Source organism: Rhopalosiphum padi, chromosome 3 (assembly GCF_020882245.1).
Source record: "Rhopalosiphum padi isolate XX-2018 chromosome 3, ASM2088224v1, whole genome shotgun sequence".
In the NCBI taxonomy this organism is placed as follows: Eukaryota; Metazoa; Arthropoda; class Insecta; order Hemiptera; family Aphididae; genus Rhopalosiphum; species Rhopalosiphum padi.
This window is the reverse complement of record NC_083599.1, coordinates 52,707,198-52,734,281: the sequence shown is the minus strand read 5'-3', so window position 1 is coordinate 52,734,281 and position 27,084 is coordinate 52,707,198. Positions and strand designations below refer to the sequence as shown.

Below are 27,084 nucleotides of genomic sequence, written 5' to 3'. Positions count from 1 at the left end.
CCGCAGCTCGATACTCGTGACCGTATATTATAATATATTATAATTTATTATCGCACGAGGCCTAAAAACGGTTTATTATAATAATAATATAATATCAATTAACCTCTGCAGTCCCTCCGTCACTCGATCAGTGAAAACGTATATTATTATCACACCGCGGATAACGACGAGACTGCTTGTTGTAATACGCGAGTATTAAAAAAAAAAAAAAAACGGCATAAGAACACGTTTAACCTACTACCTACACCAACAACATACCTAATAATATACTATACACAAAACATCAGACATATGACGTGATGTGCGTTCGCAACAACCATATAATATTATGATTATCTATAGGATAATATAACAATAATAATACGCGCCGTGTTAATTTTTTTCGTTATTCTCGTCCGATTTCGGTCGGCGCATTAAATATATCTCACGTACCTTATCAGCACGCGCGAATTGGATCGATTTTTCGTCTGTTGCACAAGTTTTGAAATCATAATCGTACGTGCAGGTGTACGAATTGTATACGCGTATAGCGGTGCGATTTTCAAGAGGAATAAGTCCCGAGCCAAACAGCGGTGACCGTCAAGGACGTTTAGAAAAATATCCGTCGGTTCTCATCGAACTCACGTCCGAGTAACCTCCCCTAGGTCGTATCCGGTTGCACGCGGTTTGATTGTGAAACGCGCGAGCTGTTGTCGACGGCGGCGGCGGCGGCGGTCTGGTTTTCTGCCACGATCGTCGTGGTCGCGACCTCCGATGTCCAAGACCTTCGTGAAATTGAACAGAAAAAAAAACGAGCGCGCGCGCACACGACAGCGCACGCTTGTTACATCTCTCCTGTGCGTGGTTTTTAAATTTTTTTCCGTCGTATATTTTCGAGAAGGGGTTCCAGAAGACCGGATAGTGGGAGTTTGCTCGGTCCGGCGAGTCGTCAATTCCCGCTGTCCTACTGCCGTTAACATTGTTATTAATCATACTCGCGTAAATGATATGATATGTTCTCTACGCGCCATCCGACCGTCGGTTATTGATGAAATATAATATATACTGTTGCCCACAATAGAACGGATCGTGCAATATTATTATTTACATTATTTTCGATCGAAGTGATTTCGGCGGATCGTATATATATATATAATATTTGCCACGGTGCGCGTATCAGCGTCGGGCCATATCACATTCGTCACTATATAACTATACCCGTTTATGTCAAATCGTCGTAAAGATCCATCGTACGCCGATGATCTATCTTCCCGAGTCGTATAACATCGATCGGTATCGATCGCCACCGTCGCCGCCGTAACGCATCGTCGTAGTATCCTGCGAATCCGCGAGCCGTCTCTCGATCGGCGCGCAGCAGGTCCACAGCGGGGGTGCACTTTAGAACATCGATCGATCGGATAAATACACACTACCCAGAGTAACGGAGACTTGAACGCACGGACCGTAATCATGAGGAACTTATTCAGCATGCTCGGTTTGTCGTACACGCCTTCCAAAGGCGACGGCCGGCGCGCCAGCTACAGCGCCGTGCCCGCCGATCACAGGAGACGTTCGTCGGCGGCCCGGCGTCAGAGCTATGGGGCTAACAGGCGAAAGAGCTTGGACCCGGCTGCGGTTCTTGGCCGACACCTGTTCGACGGCCGCCTCGCCGATCCACGGACAAGACATACGTGTAAGTACAAATCACTCGACTTGCTAACATATATATATAGTTTCTGCTGTTGTAGTAAATACGGCTCGTAAATTATATAGATATATATTATGATATACCGACGGGCGTATCGCAGGGAGCATGTATAATATATTATCGTTTAAATGTCGTAGCGAGTGATAATATTATATAGATCGCCGAATCACTATAACTCGGTATTAAATGTCGGTGCGGAAATATATTATAAGTATACTGCAAAAGTCAGTAGGTATATAGACAGAGACTTGATCTAGTATTAAGGAAGGAGGAGACTTAATAGTTTCTTTGGCTTAAATTTAAATGGCTGACAACAAATCTATCTGATATTAAATGCTTAGATAACAGTATAATCGTCAAATTCGTAGTTTTTTTTTTGGGGGGGGGGATTATAACCTGTTAAAATGCCAAACTTCCGATCGACGATCGCTTTCTACGAGAAATGGAATCTTGAACACGTGTATCATAACTATATCCATGTGGTCTTTGGAATGTTTTCACTGTCGTTCGATTCCGTCTTCTATATATAGGATCCCAAACAAAACCAACGCCGTCGTATTATTGTTAAAAAAATACATATTTAAAATGTTTAGATGTGATTAGTTTCGACGCGAATATGTGACTGCGTCTTTGCGATACGCCCTGCTGTATACTTACACCCTATAGCTAGTGCCTGGTTTGCTTAATTTTTTTTTGGTGCTCAGTAACTTATAAGATATAATTATTTTTATATATGTTTTCGAATCCAAATTTAAATGCGATTTCGTTTTATGTCATCGTAAAAACAAATCGCTTTTCATCGGTTGTTCGCGATCGCTGTGATTAATGATTATGATCGTCTATAATAATTTCGCAAACACGATCATACGAAAGTGTTATCACGCAGATTGGATTTGTGATAAAACCGTAATAGAATAAGACAAGCAGTAAAATAATAACCATATTATGCACGCATATTATTACCATCATTTATAAATATGTGTCATCGCGTAGTGTAGTATTCATGATAAAACGGTTCGCAAACCGCACAGCTGGTTTACCGGAAGTTTAATATGTGACAGAGCAGGTTTTTTTTTTACAAAAAACGTCTAATATGGCATTAAGCTCGACTATGTTATTATGTATATAAATATGGTATACACATAGGTACAATATGAATTAACATAAACACCAAACACGTATAACATTTTTTTTTTAGTCCTCGTTGGCGGTTTATGTTTTCACTGTGCGTGCATATGCGTGTTGTGGCCTTATAATATTATAACGATATTGGACTGTTTTCGTCAACTTAAAAAAAATCAAATGTAAACGAGTAGGTTACCTATAATGTCTATGTTATAATTAATTTTTACGACGGTAAACGACGTTTCGGATAATGCTGTAACTATAAGTATACTATAATATTGTGTAATGTATAAACCATACAAACCACGTATCATACACAGCACTTTTTCGTATACGCGCGCGAGATCAGCAATGATTTAATGATTCAAATGAGAAAACAGTTTTTAAAAAAAAAATTAATAAATATATCACCTGAAAGTTTACTCGATAATGGCCTTGGCATCGAAATTTAGGGGTGACAATTAATCTATATAGTCTACCTAGTATAAACCTATCGATCGTCTATATATTGATAGTTGAGTAGAACAATATTTTCATCGTATAATAACGGTCAACAACACATCTTTATAATAAATAAATAGATATATTCATGTAAAGTTAAAAATATTATGCATAATGAAAATATGAAAGCAGTTAGGTTTAATGGCATAGTGAAACATATTTTTTATAGTGACCAATCACTGGTATGCCACTGTGTTTATTGAAAAGCATAATATTGACAATTGAAATAGTATGCATTTATGAATTATTCAGTGGATTTTATATTATTTTGGAATAAAATGTAAACATAATACTATTACGCAATGATCGATAAAAAAATTGTTATGAAATTAATTGTGAAGACCGTACTTATAACAATGGCCGAAGATTTTAAATTGAATTCGTAGTTACATACGTATAATATAGTGATGTAGTATTAATAAACTAGTGTAGGTACAAGCAATGTTAAAACTATGAATTATTGTAGAAAACATAAACTAATAACATTATATTTTAAAACATATTATAAATAAAATAAAAACCATACAAGTTTGCATAATATTATATTATTACAGCATAGCAATGTCTGTATAATAGGTAACTCAAAATACTAACGGACTTCCAAAGCTGTGGATTAGGTATGTAGACTATACCACAAAAGTTTGTTGGCCAAGTTTTTGATTTTGAACTTTTGATAATCTACAGTATAGGTAATCTGAATATTCTAAACGATTCTATAATCTTACATAATATATACCCGACCAAGTAAACAATATTATTATTAAAATATCACAATTAAACGCATTCATTATAAAAATGTCGTCGTTTGAAATGTTTAAATTAAAAATTCCGTACGCAGTGTTATATAACAAATGAATCGGTAAAAGTGAAAACTATAAGTAGGTCAATGCCCTTTTGATATACAGTTGAGAAAAATAATTAAAATGTCTAATACGATTTTGCGTCTGCCTCACGTGCGTATTTTTCATGTTGTTATATTGTTATCGGAGTGAAAAAAAACAACCAGCGATAATACTACACACGCACACACACACACACATACACACACACTATATATTATAATAAAAATTATTTCTCTCGTGGAAAATCTGATCGAATCGTTTAGAACGCACTTATCATACATCAGTTTCGTGACGATATTATTACATATTATTTTACTAGACGATGTTGTCGTACCAACAATATTGTCATCGGCTCAATCACACTTCGATCTATAAGTACATAGATACGTTTAGGTCACCGGCATTCCGGACAGCATTTCGCGTCTGTATTACATTGGGTCGCGGCGGCGTAGATGTCCTGCGCGCACAATAATAATAACCACATTAAGCCGGAAACCGCAAGACCATAAAATAGATGATATTATTATTGTGCCGATGATGCCGCGTGCGTATGTCATGCGAACGGGTAAATTATAACGCACAGAAAAATTGTAAACTATCGATAGGTATGGTATAATTACGCGAGAGGTATATAAACAATTTGTGTCGGGAAGTAGTTATCAAACGATGTATAGCCAAGACCGGAACATCGGGCAAGGATAGCTTGTCCCGTAGACACGTGATTCAAGGCAGGCGACCGTGGTATTTATATATTGTGTACGGGGGACACAGTGATTAGTATCACTCCGACTATATAATAATATGCAACATATTATATCTTATAGAACGACAGAGGTACCTGTAATATAGTGTCGTTAATTTTTTAATTTTATTTTCTTAGAAAAAAAAATGTATAACCTCTTTCGTTCAATACAAATTATGATTTAAAATATTCCGGACCAGTCAATAACGTAGTATATTATAATATTATTATAAAATATATACAAGGGGATTTTTTTTTTCTTGCAGTAAAAACTAATTACGAGTGTATCGAAGTATCGGATAGTATATTGACGTTTTTAAAATGTTTATTTTAACAACAATTTTTACTATATTTTTATTGTTTTAATTTTTAATACTTCGATTTTCTATGAGTAAAATATATAGCAGACCGACGTTTTGGGGAGGAACCTGTGTGACACTCCACTCTGTTCATCTATATTTTGAATACTTATTATGGCGGGCTGTACATGTTCGTAAATTCCATATTTTGTATATTATATCAAAATAATAATTTTCATAAAAATATAAATCGTTTAAACATTTTGTTCTGTATAATGATTTTAATCATGGTAAAAAATATTTAAAAATGTCGAGATAATGAATATTTTCTGTCAAAATAGACAGCCAGTTTACCTATATGCATAGTTCGATGCATAGCACTTGTGCGTATTATTTCTAGACATATTATATAATATAATATTATATTATAATATATCAACACTGCTGCGCAGTCCTTGCCGTCCAAAATGTTATTGCTCATTATAAATACAGTAGCTGGTTAATATATTATACGTCACAGGACATTAGCTCTTAAAATATTCAACTCAACCTTTAGGTATAGGTACTTTATATTATAATAATTGGTCTGTAACAATATTTCCTCGGTAGATATAATTAATTCGTACATACGTGTATAATAATTATTACACAGATACATTAAAGTCGCATAATCAGCGTGACCTAATTTTACTCGCGATAATTATAATATTATATATATATATTATATAGCTTCCAATCGACCGATGTTTGTATACGTGCATTTATAGAAACGACGTAAGACGAGCTATAATTATGCACATACATAATAGTATATACGTATACCCACCACCCGACGCGATCTGAATGTTAAATAATATAGTGTAATGTTCACTCTCGATTAATTTTACTTTTTAATAACGCATTCTGGTTCTCCGTTGTTTACGAGAAACCGAAAGGTCTTTTAAGGACGAAATTACACGAAGTAGCGGTTGTGTAGGCTACACGTTATTTTATGATATTATACGTGATGCATACACGACACATTTTATAATTTGTTTATAATTTGTTTGTTACTCATAAACGCAAAACGTTTTTTTTTTCGTCGAAAACAACTTAATAACCAATATAATATTATCTACGATAATGACAATAAAGAGCAGATACGATTGTAGACTTTTAATATAATATACCGAAATGAAACACCAACGTACCTACACACTCATCGATGTAGAAAAAACAATGGGATAAACTAATTTGTTTTAAATGGATACCATATTATTTGTCATATTAGTAATATATACTAATATATATATTATAGGTATTCGTATTGTATTTATGTATTTATAAGTACCATTTGCATTTCAAGATAACTACGGTTGAGTTCAAGTATTCGTACATTTGCATAGAAAAAAAAATTGTTGGTCTTAAAACGAGCGGTTAAATACTTTAATATTTGTTACCGTCTTTACTATTGTTTCTACAAATTTCTTTGTATAAAATATCAATATTGTCGTGTAAAGCTTATATCTACAGTAGGGTATGTTACTATTTTTTATGGGGAAATATTATATTATTAGACATTTGAGGCTTAATAATAGAATTATTAGCTAAAATAAATACTATTTCATGTGGATCCAATAAATAAATAATAAATAACTACTTTATCTTTAGTGATCGAAAACGTACTTTGTATATTGGTTGGATAATTTAAAATTTAAAATTACATATTATAATATTTATTATAACGTACTATAGTATAGGGCAGTACTATATGTGTAACGTATATGTGATTTGCCACGATGTGCACATTTATTATACGAGTTTAGAAGTAACGCTATATATAAACGAAGATACTAACTAGGCGGCATAAGAGTTTGTGTCTGGGTTGTCTACAGGTAACACGAGAATTGGTTCCAGTGAAAATTCATTTTTTTTGTTAATCATACATTTAACCGACATCGAAATTCTCCCCGTTTTACACATACTTTAACTGTCTAGAATACCTAGCTATCTATGTATTTCATATCTGTATATTATATGTATAGTATGTGTACATATATGTTTTTAAATTATTTCCTATTTTCCTACAAAGTTAAGTATGAATGTTTAAGCCCCCCCCCCCCGTAAATAAATTCTGAATACAGCAGGCACTGTCAGTCTTATCATATAGCAATCATATAGCCATATAGGTATGTCCAAACTTTGGTGGGTGAGGCGGCACATCAGATTTATAAACCAGGTGACCTATTTAAAATATATATTCAGTAATACACATTTTATATACCTGTGATATATATATATATATATTATATATATAACGTAGTTATAGTGAATTGATAACAATTGAATAAAAAAAATCAAAAAAATCTGTACTGATTAAGTCATCTTTTTTTTCTAAGAGCATAACTTTTTTGCAGGTACAGTCCTCCGAGGGGATCAGTGCCCTAAGTGCCCTCTTGTAAACACGGGCCAATGAATCTTATATGTATAAATTATACATTATACAATTACAAGAAATAATCTAAATCATACTATATAATATTTGAAAATTATAATAATAATAAAATAAGTGTATAATAATATTTTTATCTAATAACATATATAACATATAAAATTCGCCGGTAGTTATTTTTTTTTAATCCGTATTTTTAAACCTATTTTTCACGTAGTTTTTTTTATGTTTCATTTTATGTTTTTTCCATTTTAACACACGCACTTAAATTACAATAAATATATAGGTTTGTGTGACTAGCTGTTAGTTATAGGTTAACGTTGTCATAATACTGATGAGACATAAACTGCATATAACCACAATCTATTATATATATAATGGTCTATTTATATTTCCATAATAATAATATTAGATATACAATTTCTATGATAATACGAGAACTTTCCCAGTCATCGTAAAACCTATTACAATTTCTCAAGCTTCCGATTTGTTTGTACATAAAATGGGAATCAATTTATTTGAACTGCAGTCGTATGTCGATAAGCAATTTTTATCGGGAACCAATTTGTACACTTCATTTGACCCGAGAACAAATTCCGTATTACCCATTAAGCGAATGAAATATTACGCGTGATATTAAAATTATTATCTTAGGTATATATAGGTGATTTATATTAATATATGGGAAATAAATATTTCACGAGATAGCTATTTAATATTTGTGTTTTATTATTGTGTTGCGCAATTTATTATGCAGGTATAAAAAAATCAGACACCGTTTTATTATTAACGTGTACTATCTGTTACCTATAATATTATTACCTATAAATTTGTTTGCGGTTAATGCGTTAAATATAGATGGTCGGTGTACAATACGTTTAAAATATAGTGTTGTAAACATTCGAGAACGTAAAACGAAGTTAGGTGCCTAAATTATTATAATGTATTGATACTATCGTCATGACTCATGATATAGGAAACCAAATTGTACATTTTCGTACATTTATATAGATTCAAAGTTACAAGGCATTTAAACTTAAGTAGGTAATTTAATTTAATGCGTAAAATAATCTAATCTGATTTCTGACGCATTCAAAACAAAAATTTGTGGTTTTTTTTTATTTTACTGTAAAATGCCAACTGGATAGTAATTAATAATTAATTAATACAGTTACATTTCTTATCAATCCCTTACTCTTTTTGTGATGTACGGGTGTAGACATAAATAGTTGGTACCTAATAATTGATTACACTTTACATTTGAAAAAATTGGTTTTTAAATTTTTGAGTTAAATTATAAAAAAAATTAGCATCTAAATGCTAATTTAAGTTATTATTTTCGCCAAATAATTTATAGCTAAATGATTTAAAAATTTCGGAAACCAACTTATATTTCAGCTTAATTTCTTATAAAAGTAACTTCGCTTTAACTAGTTGAAAAAAAAATTACCAACTTTCCAAGCTTTATATTGATTGTAGAAAAGTACTGATGTTTGTGAATGCGCGATGATGGTGGTGTCTAACAGGGAGCTTGAAAATGCAGGAGTTCACGGTTGTTATCTTGTAGATTGGAAATTATTGGATTTAAACATTTAAAGAATAAAGTATAGATACTCGCTCCCATGCTAATATAATAGTATTCTGTTAAAAATGTATGGAAAAAAATAACATTTTTAATCTTAGTAATAATAGTCATTAAAATACAACTTTCATTTTAATTTTGTCCAGTCTATTCATTAACATTAAAACAAAAATATACAGTAAAAAAGGGTAATTAAAAGTTTGTATCACTAAAGGATATCCCTTAAGTAGTATTAAATATCTCAAGAATTTGAAAATATGGTTATTAAGAGGACGCCATATACACGAATGTGTTGTCTCTGTCTTACTAACGTACATATCATAATACATCTGCTTTCAGCAGAACACATCGTTTTCTGATGTTAGCTATAGTATTAGAGTAAATTTACCTATTATCAAATTTAAAGGTAAGAAGATTATCTAGAAAATTTCATATGCTTTTATTGATATTATCATTAAAAAATTGTAATATTTTTATATAGGTATAACTCACATTAAAGTGATAATATAATTAAAAGCATATGTCATTTTCTAGATAATGTTCTTACCTTTAAATTTGATAACAGGTAAATTTACTCTAATATTAAAGATAACATCACAAAATGTGTTCTGCTGAACGAAAATATGTTATGATGTATACGTTAGTAAGACAGAGATAACACATGCGGGTATGGCGTCCTCTTAAGTATATTTACAAATTAGAAAAAAAAACGGGGTCGTGATTGTTTGGAGAATCACACTGTACATTCTGTATGTTGTAAATCATCCTTATTTAAGTGCGTCAAGAGAACAAAACCGCCAACTTAAATAATAATTTTGCACATACGGGTTGAGAACTATAAGTGTGAGGATAATACGCGTTATGTTATGATGTTTTTAAACTGTGTATTAAGTAGGCAGACCTAATACTGTTTATTTACAGCCAACGATGATCGCGCACTGGTGGGTAATATAATACTACGTACCTACTACCTACCCATTATAATAATATACGCGTTTTATTATGATAAACTATACATACAGACCGGGATTACCCATGATGAGCATGCGGTTGGATCAAAATTAAAATTATAGAATACAATCCGGCATTCCGACATCCGAACGACCGCGGTACAGAGATGATAATTATTATAATAATAACAAATTGCATTATATGTGTACGAACTGCAGTCGCCGAGGCGGTAATAAACAAATCAACTCAATGAAATAATTTATTTCGCTAATATTCACTATGTTATTTTCGTCAGCGTTCGGACCTATCTTTAAGTATCGATTCGGTAAAATATTCGCACGAACAGTTGAGCGGACAGCAAAAAAAGAAAAAGAAAAGTGTAAACTTTTGAACAAAAAAAGATCTCACACGATCACGAACTCGCGACAAAGCCGTATCGCGTAGGTCTCCGCGAGTGGTAAAAACAAAAAATGACATATACTTTGCATAATAGGCGCAGGCATTTCCAAGAATGGGTCTGTCTCCGACTGAGAAACGATTATGCGCTAAATTCCAAAAATGATAATTTTTAAAATAAAATTTAACATGAATGCGTATAGACACATATAGGATTGTTGGTTGTGATTTACATATTTTCTTATACTGTAAATAAATCGGCGAAAAAAAATGGATTTTTTATCATTTATACTCTGCTTCGTGTACAATAGTAGTAAAAGTAATAATTTACTCGTAAAGATTCCTCTCAAAATGGTTTTTTTTCGGTGCGACCACAATACCATATTATTATCTTAACGCGCATCGCAAATAATGCCGTATAAATAGTTGGCGCAGCAGACGCATATCTATCTATCTATATATATATATATTACATTACCATATGTAAAACGCGACCTCGCGGGCCGCGTTGTTCAGAATCGATTTAGCAGTCGAGCTGTGCACTTGTAAATCGCACGACAATATATAATATAATAATAAATAATAATTATACGCTCGTTGAATACAAAACGCTATCGTCTCTCGCAATGTGATAACGCGCAGTAGCTGTATAATAATACCTATATGGGTACAGTCGTTATGGATCGTTCTCGTAATAACATTTAATATTTATATATTATCTATACGATGTAAAGGCGTCACATACTATCGATGTACGCTCGAGGTAATTTCAAAAATTACTAGGTCGATTTTTATAAAGTTTGCGTCAATCAGTTCAGCGAGATCTGTAGAGCGCTATTGGGATCACTTTAAATTATATCGCAAAATATGTTTGTTTTTCCATTAGGAATGAGTGTCTATCAGTGGCGTGGCGAAGTGAAATATTTTATCGGGCAATTCATTTTTTGAATAACCTACCACCCCTTGATTCTTACGCAGTACCCAGTACCCAATACCCATGTAGAATACTATATATACACAACAAAAAAGTGTTACTTTATTTTGAATGCTATAATTAAAGTATTAATTACTATATGTATGTGTTTTCTTTGTATAACTATTGAAGTTATTATTCTTATTAAATATCAAATTAATTCAGATGATGTAGTTAGATAGTCTTGTATAACAATTTCTTACTAAATCCAGCACCCATCAACCCAGCCACCTGGTACACACCCTTTACAAATGATGACTGCCCTTCAAAATCACGGTCAACACGCCACTGGTGTCTATCAATGAATATATTCACTATAAGCGTGCAACTGACTGCACTATTTTCAATAAAATTTAAATCGAATAGATTCGTTGACACTCATCGGGGACGAGTATATTGACGTATACTTTCTATCTCGAAATTCGACCTTTTTAAACCAATCGTTTGACCGCGTTAAAAATCTTAATTGTTCATTTTCGCGAACGTAAAGCACCTACGCGTAAGCTGGGTAAACTGATTTTAACGTACAGTCAATATATTTAGAAATAATAATACATCGGACGGTGAGCGCTGTATTTTTGAATAGATCGTTTTTTTCCCCGAGCAAAGTTACGAAGGTATTGCATTTTACATATTATAATATAATCTGTATTATAATTATGTATGTATACTGAAAGATTCATTAATTTATTACTAACATACAAGACACTCGAGTTTATTATTATTACACTCGGGTTATGTGTCGACAGCACTTGCTCCAATTTCTTCATTTCCCGCTTGATTGCGTGCAAGCTCCCCCAAAAACTTCTTCAAAACGCCGGGCCAATGTAAAATTTTCAATTTTCAATTTTTAAATATTATGTTCATATACCTACGTATGTGATAATATAATGTATCGGCTTATGGAATCTGAAAATGAACAGCCAAACGACTGGGGGCTGTGACGTACTGCTCTCGGAAAAGCGATCTATGGAGATATTGTCTGTCCCCCGACCGCATTGAATTAAATCTCATTGAAACGACAGATATAATCACAAACACGTATACATTATATATTATCATTTGTCGGTATCTCATTGTTAAATCATCAATTGATCTAACGAGTAACGATAGTTATTGCGGGTGACGCCAATTATTTTCTAAATTTCAACTTTAACTATTACTGTATTGACTATTACGATTTGTCAACTATTATTTATCATTTCAACACATACATACATAACTATAGTTTAAAATGTCTATCAGTTAACAAGACGCATGAAGTCGGTAGGTACCTATGAAAGTCGATATATTTTATAGTTATATAAGTACTCTTTATTTAAAAAAAAATCACGACTTTAACGATTTTATAGCAACGATTATTGATATTTGAAATTTTATTTTATATATTATATAATAAACATTTATCACATATTAATGTATTTTTTGTATATACCTACTCGTAGACTTCGAGTTATCAAATTTCTGTCCTCGAAAAATCTCTTGTGAATTTGTGTGTACAATAATTCGGGATGTCGTACTCCTTATAATAGTATATTCCCGCAATAACGCCATCATATATAATATAATATTATACCGTTTTATTCACACATATATTTACGTAAATTTATTCAAGAAATATATTATCGCACTGTTGGATGTGGCGCATGCATACGAATAAAAAGAAATAGCATAACACTCCGAAAATTCTTAATTATATTATTAAATAATTGAGCCTACAGATACGAACCGTATTAATTATTATATAACATCGATGCCATCAAACGTAGCGCGTTCTGATGAACCAACCAATGACGACAACATCAGTTGAAAAAGAAAACCGATTACGATCTTGATAATAATTAAGTATGATATGTATTATATATTATAAGCTATTGTCTAACAATGGTTTTTTGGTCGGTTAAACACACGCCCGTTCATTTCCCTAGAACAACAATGAGAACATAAATTAAGGTTATTATTAAAATCAAATGTCATTATATGAAAAAAAATCCTAATCTAAGCGCCGCCGTAATTTTTTTTTTATTTAACAGTGTTTTTACATATTATATTTGCCATGAGATATAATTTTCGCCATATTATTGGAAAAACTACACGGGTTACGTAACGCCGAGTTATACGAGTTATATTATATATATACCTACTTGATAATTATCAATTACCAATTGTGATAAATCAAATTCGTGCGCGCATTGTATCATTATGAAATTTTAATGTGATTCAGATGTTTACTGAAAACGAGGTGTTTATCAAGGTTTGTTTTGTACCGAAAGTAGGCGTACAGGTTTTGTATTACTTTCGTGTAGCCACTATATATATATATACACACTGCGGTTTTACGAGATTCATTCGTACGTCTGACCGAGAACAAAAATCTTCAAAGGTCACGGTGGACGTTATACCATAGGATTGAATATTTACATATTATAGTGTTCGACTGGCGACGATGTGCTTGATATATATATGCAGTGACGGTGACACTACGTATTTTGGCAGGGACGCAAATCGCGTGAGATATTATAGGAAAATAAAAAAACCGTTTTCCCGGGGAAATAAAAATACCTTTGATAAACAAACGATGATAAATATACAACAGTGGGGTACGTCGTATTTTTCGGGGGTCGGTTGATGGCAGAATTTTGTTTCTCGTCACATGCAATTTTCAAACAGCTATCGTATCGTAACGTTCTTCATGCCGAGCTCGCTTTATATTTATATGCGATATGAAATCAATCGAACTTAGCGATAATAAGCTGAACGCGAAAACATAAACACCTTGACATACGCTGTGTAGGTATGATAAAAAATTGCAATTTTGTTGCGCGTTTTGAATATATTTCCATAATAATATTATTATGTTTTAATGTGCATACACAACATCAACACTTCGTGATGCATTTGTTCAATTGAATCGCAAAACGCGTATAATATTCGATTTTCCAAAAAATGCTTCGATTCGGAATCCGGTTTCTTTGGTATTATGTCAATGACATTGTCGAATCGATCTTAAACTATATATTATATCACCGATGTCCGATGTCTGCGGTATTTACCGAGCAAGGTCGTAGTTCTGTCAAAGGTATTTACCAGAGAATGACGACATGTCGTATATTGTCTCGTTTTTTGCCGAATTCTAAACGTCACTATTTGTTATTAAATTACACATACCGTAACTTAATGGGATGATACATATTTTAACGCTTGCAAGACGAATACAACTATAAAATATTGTTTTGATATAACGAGCTATTTCCTAAACTATTAGATATGTTTTTAAGTACATATATTAACACAGGTGTAGCGTTACAACTTCATGCAAAACCATTAAACAGCGCCGCGATGGTCAACAGGAAATTATTTCCTAGTGTCTACTTATTTTGTATTTATAATGCATGTAGATAACTAATTTTTCATTAATTATATTATTTTCAAATATTTGAATAGATTAATTAATTTTGAAATAGAATGATATAATATATACAATATACTTAATGATTTTATAATATTTATTATATGTTTTGGATTCAAAACATTTATTAAATTAAAAAATAAGTGTTTAATAAAAATCGGTGTAAAATTTTGATATAATGCACAACGATTTATTTATGATTTTTAAACACGTTTAATGATAAATATATTATATTAATTAATTTTTAATTTCAACAAAATATTATACACTGTGGTGTCTTGCCGTGGCGGTGGTCTATAATAGTAAAAAGTGTATATTACGCACTAATAGTTACTAGAAAAGTAAAAATGTTCTCCCTATTAAATATTTCACCAAATAAGGGAAATTTAAAAGACTCCTATTAAAAGTTATTTTAAAATATACTTATTGGATAGGCATTTAGATTAAAAAAAAAAACTAAATCTTTTAATATTCCAAATGAATTGTTTTGAAAATCCTAACTTAAACAATATATATATATATATATTATAATATCTATTATTTTAGTTTGATTTATTTTATTAGAGAAAAAATATTTGGTTTTTAAATTCAGTTAATTTTTTCAGAATGAAAATAAAGCGAAAGCATATTTTAATTTAACCCAACATGATGTTTTGGTAAAATTATGATATTCAGCTTTTAACGGAACTAAAGTGTTGATTTAATAATCTGAACCTAGAAAAATTTGTTCCATGCGTACCTATAATGTCAACGTATAATTCATTAAACTCATAGGTATATACATGCGTATAGTATACACATCACCAATAGCATATTATTAATGAATATCGTACAATTTAATTTAACACAATTTTCTAAATCATTATTTATTTATTTTTTATTAACACTTGTACAGCTCTTTTTATTCACACGAGTTTAGATTAAATAATTTATTATACTCGATAATACTATTCACAGCAAATTTTTTTTAATAGACGATTTAGCCTATGCACTCGCCGCAATAAAATATATATTTTAACAGATTTCCGATAACTGGTTTTTGTTGTGTTCCTACTAAATGTTACTTGTAAGACTGACACGTGAATCCGGGCCTGTGAATTCATGGAATTATGCATGGTGTTTTGGTCACTTCGTTAAAAATATTATAAGCTCAGTTGAAATTTGTATTACATTTATTACAAATACATAATATATATGCAAATGTGCTAATGAATTTTGCCTATACCTGACTTCTGCTTGCCAATTAAGGTTTTGAACATATTCGTACGAGTCGTACGTTTATATTATAGGTGCTTTATATTTTTAAATATTCTTGGAAAAATATTTTTCACATATTACACTATAATAATTTGTAGTTTTTATTTTTATGGTTAACTTGGCAATGGCTATAATGAGTATAATATTAAATAATAATTTTGACATCCATGAACTCGCCTCCCCTTCCCTTACGTGGTCGGTCGATTTTTAAACTTGTATGAATGTGTTTTATACATCAAATAACAGCTCTATTAGGTTTGTAAATTTATATTTAGCTAAAATATTAAATAAATTGCATGTACGTAAATATATAATAGGTAGAACAAAATTATGAAATACATTTATATAGGTGCTTAACTATTATGAGTCACTCGCGGTTGAAATATACAAAGTTATTACATATAAGTATATACAACTTTTTCATCAATTATTTGATGTTAAAAACCAAAATATCAACGTAAAGAGAATCGAGTAAATATTATACGGTACGCAAAATTGATATCTGCAGTGATATTCCGCTATACGCAGCCATTTTGTATTTATAATAATAAGTTATTATTAATAACATTAAGATTTTTTGCCTATATGCAATGACCTCATTATATTTCAACCATGCGATGAAGTACTATTATTGTAACCTTACTTCTGCTAATGATCATATAAGTATTTTTTAAATTGCTGTATTTTACATACTCATATAATTCGATTAAATTTCATAAAAAAAAACCTAAAATACACACATAGATAACAATGTTATACCGTTAAGTCAATTTAATAGAAGATTCATACGTTACGTATTACACTTCGTTCAACCTAACCGACAGTTTTTCTTGGACGTTGTTGAAAAGTTCTTACATCATTTGTTGGGACTTGGTTTATCGTATTAAAATGTTTGAAAAAGCGCCGCGCTCGATTCGCATTATGTCTGAAGTACTTATTAAAGACATTGCATAGATATCAATGAATTATATTCGGAACTCAAAATAAGAAAAAACAAAATTCAAAGTTTTTACAATACAATTATTAGTAATGCAGGAAATGTATTATGCATATTTCGAATATTCTAAGTGCAGTAAATTCATTGTTCTGATTAATTTGTATTGATTATATTAGCTGTTCATCTTATAACATAAAAAACGGTAATCACTCATTATACCAAAAACTGCTAACAATTTTCAAAATATTTGTTAGATATTTTATTAATTTAAAGATATACTATCGATTCTAAGAATGTTCCATTTCACAATATTTTTAAACGAATTGTTATTATTTATTACTGTTTAGTTTTCAAATTGAAGCATTTAATATTCAATATGTAGCTAAATCAATGTGTCATATATTAATGCGTTGCTGTTTGTAATGTTTCAAAACATTTATATTTAAAATAGTTAATCGTTCCGCGTTCGTCACTTGATGATTAAATCCTCGCATATGATAAATACTTTATTATATATATAATATATATAATAATGAGTTTTGTGCGTGTTACATTTGCCTATATAATTATATTGACCTGCAAGGTCACACTAGTGATACAGGTTAGATAGTATTTGTTTTTGACTAATGACAAATACTTATTCATTTCAGAAGTAACAAATATATTTTTTTTTCGTTGTTCAAAAGAGATAACAAGTTCCGCACAACTGATCAATATGATTGACGACATTTGAAGTGACCAATTATGATAATTCCCCAAAATTTCATTCTACGCTTTATATAGTACGAATTAGATTACGTTTGATATTAGAGTTATGTCAAGTAAATAGTACATAAAGTATGAGTTTTGACTTCCACGTTTCTACGATCCAAAATGTTTTAAATAAGATTTGTATATTATTTTCTTCCAATAATATAATTTTTATCGTCAAATTGTATGGACGATGATTTTGATAAAACATTTAAAAAAATTATGTTTTGAGCAATCCTATCTTTATAATAAAAATTAGAAAATTAAAACTATGAATATTTAGATATTTTCTAAAATTGAATTTTTAATAATATCATTTGTAACTTATAAGCAAACATTGGTACTAGAAATTAAACAAAAATTAAAAATTGTATTTATAGGTACATCATCATTAAACTCTGCACATAAATTATGAGCATTAATATGTCTAACATTATTAGAAATATTAATTGATTGTTTAGAAACATTTACAAAAAGTAGAAGTAAAAAATAATAAAACTTTTAGCTTAGAATTTGTCTAATGGAACTCTATTATAAATACATTCAACATGACCATGATTTAAAGTTAAATTTATATATATTTAATTACTTTTTGATATCTAATGTAGTTAATTAAATCACCATTTCAATTTGACAAATATGGTTAATATTTAATAGATATATCATCATATACAACTTGTAAAATTTTAATTTTATAAATTTCAATAACAATTTTTCCAGCTGGTGGTGTAGTTGTATTATTATACTTTATTCCTAGATTTATTACTAATAATCATCTGATTTTTTTTTTAAAAAGTTATTCCAAACTCTTTTTTGTAAACAAGTTATTTTATTTCATTAAAAAACTTATATCGGACAATTTTCAATTATTATAAAAATTACCACCATCAGAAAGTCAAGATTTCTATCCAAAATATATAGCATTTCATTGGGCCATTACCATATTAACTATTTATATATTTTCAATCATATCTTATTAAATTTCAGTACGTTTTTTTAACTTAAAATTAAAAAAAAAAAAAAAACAAATATGCTGCAAAATTAAAAAATATAATTGTTTGTATATTTAACCTGTTTCTTTTGATTACCTTAAATATCATTCGCGACATTTTTAATACTATAAGACAACGATAAAAACCTTCTATTTTAAAAATTAGTTATATTGTTCGAATAAAGATTTAAGATTAAAATTTAAAGCATTTAAGTTAAAGCACTCATTTATTTTAGTCACTCGGTATAGTTTTAAATTAATAATTAATAATAATGTTACTAACATTTTGTTTTTGGCGGTCACTCGATGTTCAAAATTAAATAATACTTGAACGAACCTATTGCCAACAAATATTTTAAGAAAAATTAATAAAAAAATAAAACCCCAGATCTGACAGAAGTATCATAATAATTTGCATAGCCATGTCCAACCTATGAAAACTTGTGGACAGTTAACTAATGTCTAATACCATATTCTAAGCAATAGTAATATTGTCTTTCATTTATTCATATAATATTATTTAAAATAAAATTACCAACGATTTTTAGTCTCATACTAGCTAAAATTTAAACAACAATTTTTGATGAAAAAGAATAAATAAAACTGTAGTAATGTATAAAAAATCAAACAAACAAGTAGTGAGAAATAACACGATAGTGATACAGCATAAGATTCAACGCATTGATAACTAATTTACTGAAATAAAATTGTACTTTATACCTTCATGTCACGTTGTTTATTGTAAGATCGGGTTTTTATCAATCTGTACCGATACACATATAAATACAGATAAAATGTGTGTATTAACTATGAACATACAATGAAGATGTTGAATATGTAATCATATCATAATGGATATAAAATTGAAATATTTTAAAACACTGACGTATTATAGAACTTGTATTCGTGTTGCAATATAAATCCGCTTTTTACGGGGTTTTATATAGGCAATTTTAATACAATGTTCAGAATAGTTTTTATTTTAAATACTTATTAAAAAGTAAATAACAAGTCGTATCTACGTAATTATCCTTGTTTGTTAATGTTTATTTTATTACGAAGTTTTAATAGAAAAAAAGTTTTTTTTATCGGCATTTTAAGAAAAAAAAATCAAAAATTTTAATTACCTATAAGTAGCTTAAAAAAATTCTAAATATTTTGAAAATTTAATCGTAAATAGATAACGCTAATATAAACATTTTATGAAAATTTCAAGTATTTACAATGATTGGTTTTTGAGTTACAGCAAAATCAAAAAATCGATTTTGCCAAAAAGTGGTTATGCGTAAAAATTCCCGTTTTTCCGTAATTTTTTCAGGGTTTTTCTCGACGCTTTTGAAAACTATTGGAAATTTTTTACTCTTGACCCCCCAAAGTACCAACAAGATGAATTTTCCTTTTCAAAAAGGTGCTGAAGTCAAAAATCGAAGCATTATTACTACTCCAAAAAGTGATGACAGACACAAAAAAAAAAATAATAATAAAAAAAAAAACACATCATTGTAAAATCAATACATTCATCACTCCGTTCAGAATCTAAAAGGTATTCTTGGAAAATAGTGATTCTCACGGAAAAAACCGAAAAGGTATCAAAATCTGATCACAAATACAAGAGCATTTTTAGATTATTTTTATTTTTTCAATACCATTTTGAATAAGTAATAACCTTTTTCCTATAATATATTGTGTCCAAAAATTAAAAACTATATTTTTCTGACACTTTTTATAGTGAAAGTTTAGTTTCTTCACTAAGATTTTTATTTTTAGTTCAAATAATTGCTACTTGATTTTTACAAACAATTTATAGAGTTTTTAGATAGGTCAAATGTGGTTTAATGTTAGTTAAATGATCAAAGTAAATGACTGATAAAGCACTCAATAAATTAAGAACTTTATTAGAAACATTTTTAAACATCAGTCACTACTCACTACTGCTTATTGAATCTCAAAGTCAAAAATATACAAGGAAAAAAACAGAAAAAAATTAAAACAAGTGTTTACAAAAAAAACCCTATTAGAATAAATAAAGTACATTTTCAAATGGTAATAAAATAACATACATTTTCATATTACTGTTTTAAACTATAAAATTTGAATAGTCAAGCGCACAAAAAAATCTAATGGACTCTGCTTATTATATATATTTATTACTTATCCTTACCTATTTTATGATATATGAAGTGATTAATGATCCATTTAATTGGTCGTGGTGCAAAAGAACTATATTTTTTTCGTATTTTTCTTTTTATTATTTAACTGTCATGAACTCATTAAGTGCGCCAAATACAATTTATATGCACGTGAACAATTCGCCGTACATAATATACGCAATATATTAAAAATACGAAATTAATTGCAGCAAAAATGTCAACAAGAACTCTTGACTGAAGGTCGCCGTACATATTATTATCTTCGAAGTTTATGTACACAAATCAAAGGTTATACACCGTTATCGGTTACTATAAGCTGAATGTTGATTAGTGTATACTCTACTTTATAATCCGGACATTTTATCTAAACCTGTCACATATTCGAGTTGGTGAATCATATAATAAGCGTAACAAGTATCGGATAATAACTATGACATATTAAACAATTTGACATAGTTGTTGTGGAAATTGGACATTCAGAAATGGATTAACACGTAAATCTAATGCTGAACAATTGAGGCTGAAAAAAAATCGCCATAATACATAGAAACTTCGAGATAAGTACTGCAGTTGTGAGGTTCCGCCGCATCATTAAATCATCGTAAAAGTCGTTTCGTTTACGATGGACACGGACCGAGATTAACCGTTTTTCTACTCACGGCTGCGCTCATAAGTGATGATATAATCGATCCTTTGGAAAATCCGAAACACGCCACAGGTCACGCAGTCCGATGCGTATTTCGCTGAAAAGAAAAATGTGTTTTTGCAAACTCTCGACACAGTCGTCGTCGACAATGCGCTGTAGCAGCGTATAGCAGCCAACTATAAACAAACGATTTGTATGACTATACCTATGCTTGTCTATCGATCGACGTTCGGCAGAAAAATAAAACATAAATAGATACATCGTACAGAACAATATTAATAGAATATGCCTAGCGGATAATATGTATAATGATAGTATGCTTAGAGGCGGACGAGTCGTACACACGTCTCATAAATTAGTATTATATAGCATACATATATTGGGCATGATGTCTGTTGTACGGCCCATCCCATTTGCAAGTCCACGCCTTCACCGTTATAGTAAAAAAGTCATGAGTACACACTTCGAGTCGGAAAATAAAAATAAATAATAATATTACTCGGCGGTATAGGTCGTAGGAACGCTAAACGTTGTATTAGGCGCGTCGACCATTTGTTATTGTCACACACACACACACACACACACAACGCCGCGCGATTACCTATACGGGGCCATCGTTTTTACACGAGTACGTTTTGCCGAATACACAACGCGCGGCTGTGTGTGTGTGTGTATGTGTGTATAAAATAATAATAATAATAATAATAATAATAATAATGCATAATAATATTCATATGACCGACAGAAACACGTTTACTTATTTTCGTGCACGCGGCACAAATAAACTCGAGGAGACTATATGTTTTATAATATATACCTACCTATAATACGCTATGCCAAATTATTTCGCCGGTATTAAAATTTTTAGTTTTTCTAGAATTCTATAAAAAAAAAAAACCCGTTGTAGCGGCATAATATTATATTGTACACAGTGATGGCATTATATTCGTTATCTCGTAATTTAGGCAATATAGAATAGGCAGTGGCGTATATAGAAAATAATTCCAGGGGTGTTAAAAAAAATTTCCATTCTTAAATTTCAATTAATTATACTATCAAAATCAATATGCCCGTACCAACCATACATTTCGGGAGGGGTTTGAACCCCTAACCCCCCCCCCCTTCCTTATATACGCCACTGAGAATATCGGTATATATTAAATGGGTTTTTCGAACATTTAATCTTTTGAAGGGATTTGAGTTGCGCGCGATCGTAGGACCATCGTTATTGCTTGCCTTTATACTATACACATACTATGGCTATTATTGTGGTTTTTTTAAAAAAAAATTTAAGTGCTGATGATTCACGAGTTTAAACAATCATCACTCCTCTTAGCTGATTATTTACATATAATTTAATATAGATACTAATTTAGTTTATGTAATTAAAAATACAAATTGCCGTTCTAAATCAAAAGTGAAATATAATAATACCTCATTATTAGTCATTATTAATCACCAAATAACACGATAGGAGGTCGGTGAAAGAAATAAGAACTAGGTAGGTATGTGGAAAATGTGAAAATTGCATAATTAATACAGGTATCATACATTTTCTAAAGAGAAAATTTTGAAAAAAGTCAACAGTATTCAAAGTAATGTGTTAAAACACTTATAAAACTATTTAAACCATATAATCTGCAGTATGCATCACAATATCTTACTATAATTATCTAAATAACCTATAAGACTATAATAATATATATTACATCACGCGCGTGGCGAAGGTCAATGACATAAAAATTAAACTTGCCGGACGAGTAAGGTATTAAAATCCAGCGATGTTCTGAAGAGGTTGCAAACTATTATTCTACATTTTTAGAGATGACAGCAGGAAAAATTATGCTCTGATCACGTCATCCGATTAATTATCGACTAGAAATGTCAGATAATAAAAACAAAATATAATCAGAAGGGCGGCGAGAAGTTGCAGCAGTTCACAAAAAACACGATTTGTATTCACGTATACCTACCTATATAATAAAACGCGTGATATACGTGAAATTAAACAGTTAAAATTATGCTGGAATTCATCGACACGAAAACCAGTTGTTTCCGCGGTGTACAATATAACACTATCAGATATTATCAAATATATTGACTGGATAAGTCGATGGGATATTATAGTCGATATAATAATATAATATATTATAACGTATCTATATTAGAGCTTATAATATGCGAAATATCTGCTATATGGACCTATGGTGACGACTGATAAAACTGAACGATAACTTATAAAAAGTACACGGAGAATAAAGATTTTCGGCACAAAACAACGGAACATAATTATTATCAAAATTAAGATGTACAGATAAATAAAATTGAGCATTATAATAATATTTAATTATTATATTTAGTATACAATTTTGATACAGTGTAATAAATATTATGACGTGTGAGGTACCTATATACGTTTAATTACAATCTGCTATTATAATAAACGGTATAAACCATAAGTAATAATTTATATAATACTGCATAGACGTAGGTTTTTGAATTTCCAGGGTTTGGGTTCCATACAAAATTATTATTTCATTCATTAGGGACGGTTATTTGTTTTATTTTTGGGGCATTAAAAATATCTTGAAACGGCTATAGTTTTTGTACATATAGGTAAAGTAACAAAAAAGTGACTGATCCTCTTTTATTGCAAAAGTTATGAATATATGCCTAGCCACCAAGAGCGGCTGGTGGTGCTCTGGCTAGAATTAGTTCAATTATTATACTGTAATGTTTTTAATTATCGACTTATAAGATTTTTCGGTCATTTTTAGTTAGTTAAAATATGTGTTCGCATATGTTTTTATCGGGTATTCGCTAGACATATAATGAGTCGTTCATCGTTACATTCCTGTAACCAGTTGTGGCCTGGAACTAGCCCTTTATAAAAATTAACTATTAAGTATAGGTAACTATTTTAAAAATTAAATTTAAAATCTAGATTGACACGAAAACGATTGTATAATAGTTATTTCAATGTCCAATTTGTATATGTCGAACAAGATTAATGTAAAACATTATTATAGTTCAAAATAATATGATATGTATATCTACTAAATATAGCTGGTAGGCAATGTCTGTAATATATTAATCCGGATTACGTAATACCACTTAAATTATAGGAAATCCAAATTTAGACGTTGTTTCACCAAACGAAACCGTTGCTAATCAGTAATCGATGTCTACATTAGCGTTGTACGTGTTTTCCATATTAAATAGTACGCAGAGAAACGGGAAAACAAAACTCACGGCAGTCCACGCTGTAATATTAATAGTGTATAATAATATTGATATACGATAAAAGGTAAAATATGTTAAAAACATCGAAGATAAATTTAAAAACATGAATTATATGAATTTAAAAAAAAAAACAATAAGCGCTATGTAATTTTATGAACTTAACTAAAAATAAGAAAAAAACCGATTTTTCCACTCAAGCTCATCAAGCTATAAACAAAAAGTTTTCTTGTCGAATGGTTTCTCCTCTTACAGCTATTGGCCATTTGTATCATATCATAGGTTAGTATGCTTTGTGTATAGGCTATAAATTAATAAGAATTATTTATTAAAAAAATTCAAAAAATAAAATAAAATATAAAATTGAACTTAAGGCGGAAGGTATAACAACTACTATATTAATAATGCTCAGAATTATGGTAAGTAATCGAATATTTTAAGCTTAGTAGATTATTATTTATTATTATTATTTTTTTAGGTTTAGAGAAAAACGAATAATGTATCATATAATTGTTTAAAATGATTTCTTAAAGTAGTAGTTTAATGTATATTATATTGACCAACGCCGTACCAGGGAGGGTGGTTCAGCCCCCCCTCCCCCCGAAAGGTTAGGTTAAATGTTATATTATGTGGCTGTAATAACCTTAACAATATTATAATAAAATTGGAACACAATTTTTAAGCTTAAAACCCCTCCCGAAATTAATATCCAGTAACGGCCTTGATATTGACCATTATTTGAGGTAAAATAAATTTTTCAAAAAATGTAAATACGTAAGCGCGTACGCCTTAGGTATAAATATTGTATCGTATCTTATTGGTTAACTCGTTAATATATGGGAATGTCGCTCAATTAATTTGTCATTATAATAATAAGTATAGGCCTAGAGCTTAGCTAAGCTTAAGAAAAACCCTTGGTGAAATTTACAGCATAACCGTACAATAATATATTATGATATATATGGTCGATGTAATTATAATAAATTATTTACACCATCTTCGATGAGTTTTAATATATTTACTTGTTGGTCATCTCGTCTTACCTTAGTGAATAGTGATTGATGTCTGATGGAGGATTTTGGGGGGTGATGATTATTGATTAAGTACTTAAGTTACATTTTAAAAGTGTGAATCTTTCAACTTTTACACTAAAAGATCTAAAAATGTGTCATTCTTATTTATTATAATACATAATTTATAAATTAATGTCTATAGAATAACTATCGGTTAACTCTTTGTATAACCATAGAAAAAAAAATCGTATAAGTAAGTCAAACATTTTGTTATTTAGAGGGTTAATCATTTAACGATCAATGCATAATATTGCGTTTTAAGTACCTAATACTATATGTCTATATGGAAATTTTTACATTCATGATTTTATTATGCGTAAATTTACATTTTTTTACATTTCTCATATATTTCTGGTTTTTTTTTTTTTAATAGATCTACTCTTACCTTAAAAATAATTTCTCGTTTCAATATAACTATTAATGAGTATATAAAATACAGTGGATTTTTTTTTTGTCGATGGAGGTGGCCGCACTAGTATCCATTCATGTTTTGGGCAAATTTATATACAGCGTAACTACTACTATATACTACCTACTACTACTACTACTACTACTACTACTACTACTACTTACGATCAATAAACGTTGAATTAGTTTATTATCGTTTATCGAATACTCGCAGATTATTGTATAATAACGAGATTATACGACCGGCGGCATTGGCGCCTAATACGTTATATGTTATATGGTATATTATTACAATATGAAAACAACGTAGAGCAGTGAAATGGTTATCGTTTAAATTTATCAGTTACATTTACCCCTCGGCCCTCATATCATGGAAAATATGTTTTTATGATTTTATTACATCTAATCTAAAAACGTATTACTATTGCATTTCAATATTTATTTACTTAACGATATTATATCGACTAAAAGTCAAGTTTGATGCTGCCCATTTACAGAAAACCTATATTTCACACGATAATAACATTTATTTTAGATATCATAGATAACTATAGACAAGAGATTTCATCTAAAAAAATGGCGCTTTAAATATTTATTATTTTTGTTATTCTGACACAGTTAACCATAAAATAAAATAATAAAGCTGAATTCCAAAAGTCTAAAAAATGATAAACATTTTAGATAATTAATTTTG

At 30.1% G+C, this 27,084-nt stretch overlaps 1 protein-coding gene across 1 annotated transcript in view; it reads left to right on the top strand.

The window, feature by feature from the left end:
• The first annotated feature begins 921 nt into the window (after positions 1-921).
• The window catches only part of LOC132924142 (scavenger receptor class B member 1-like), a 78,975-nt gene continuing 52,812 nt past the window's right edge, over positions 922-27,084 (top strand). The window contains exon 1 of the mRNA XM_060988266.1: positions 922-1,672. Within this exon, the coding sequence (XP_060844249.1) occupies positions 1,450-1,672 (223 nt within the window). The 5' untranslated portion in view covers positions 922-1,449. The remainder of the gene's footprint in view (positions 1,673-27,084) is intronic.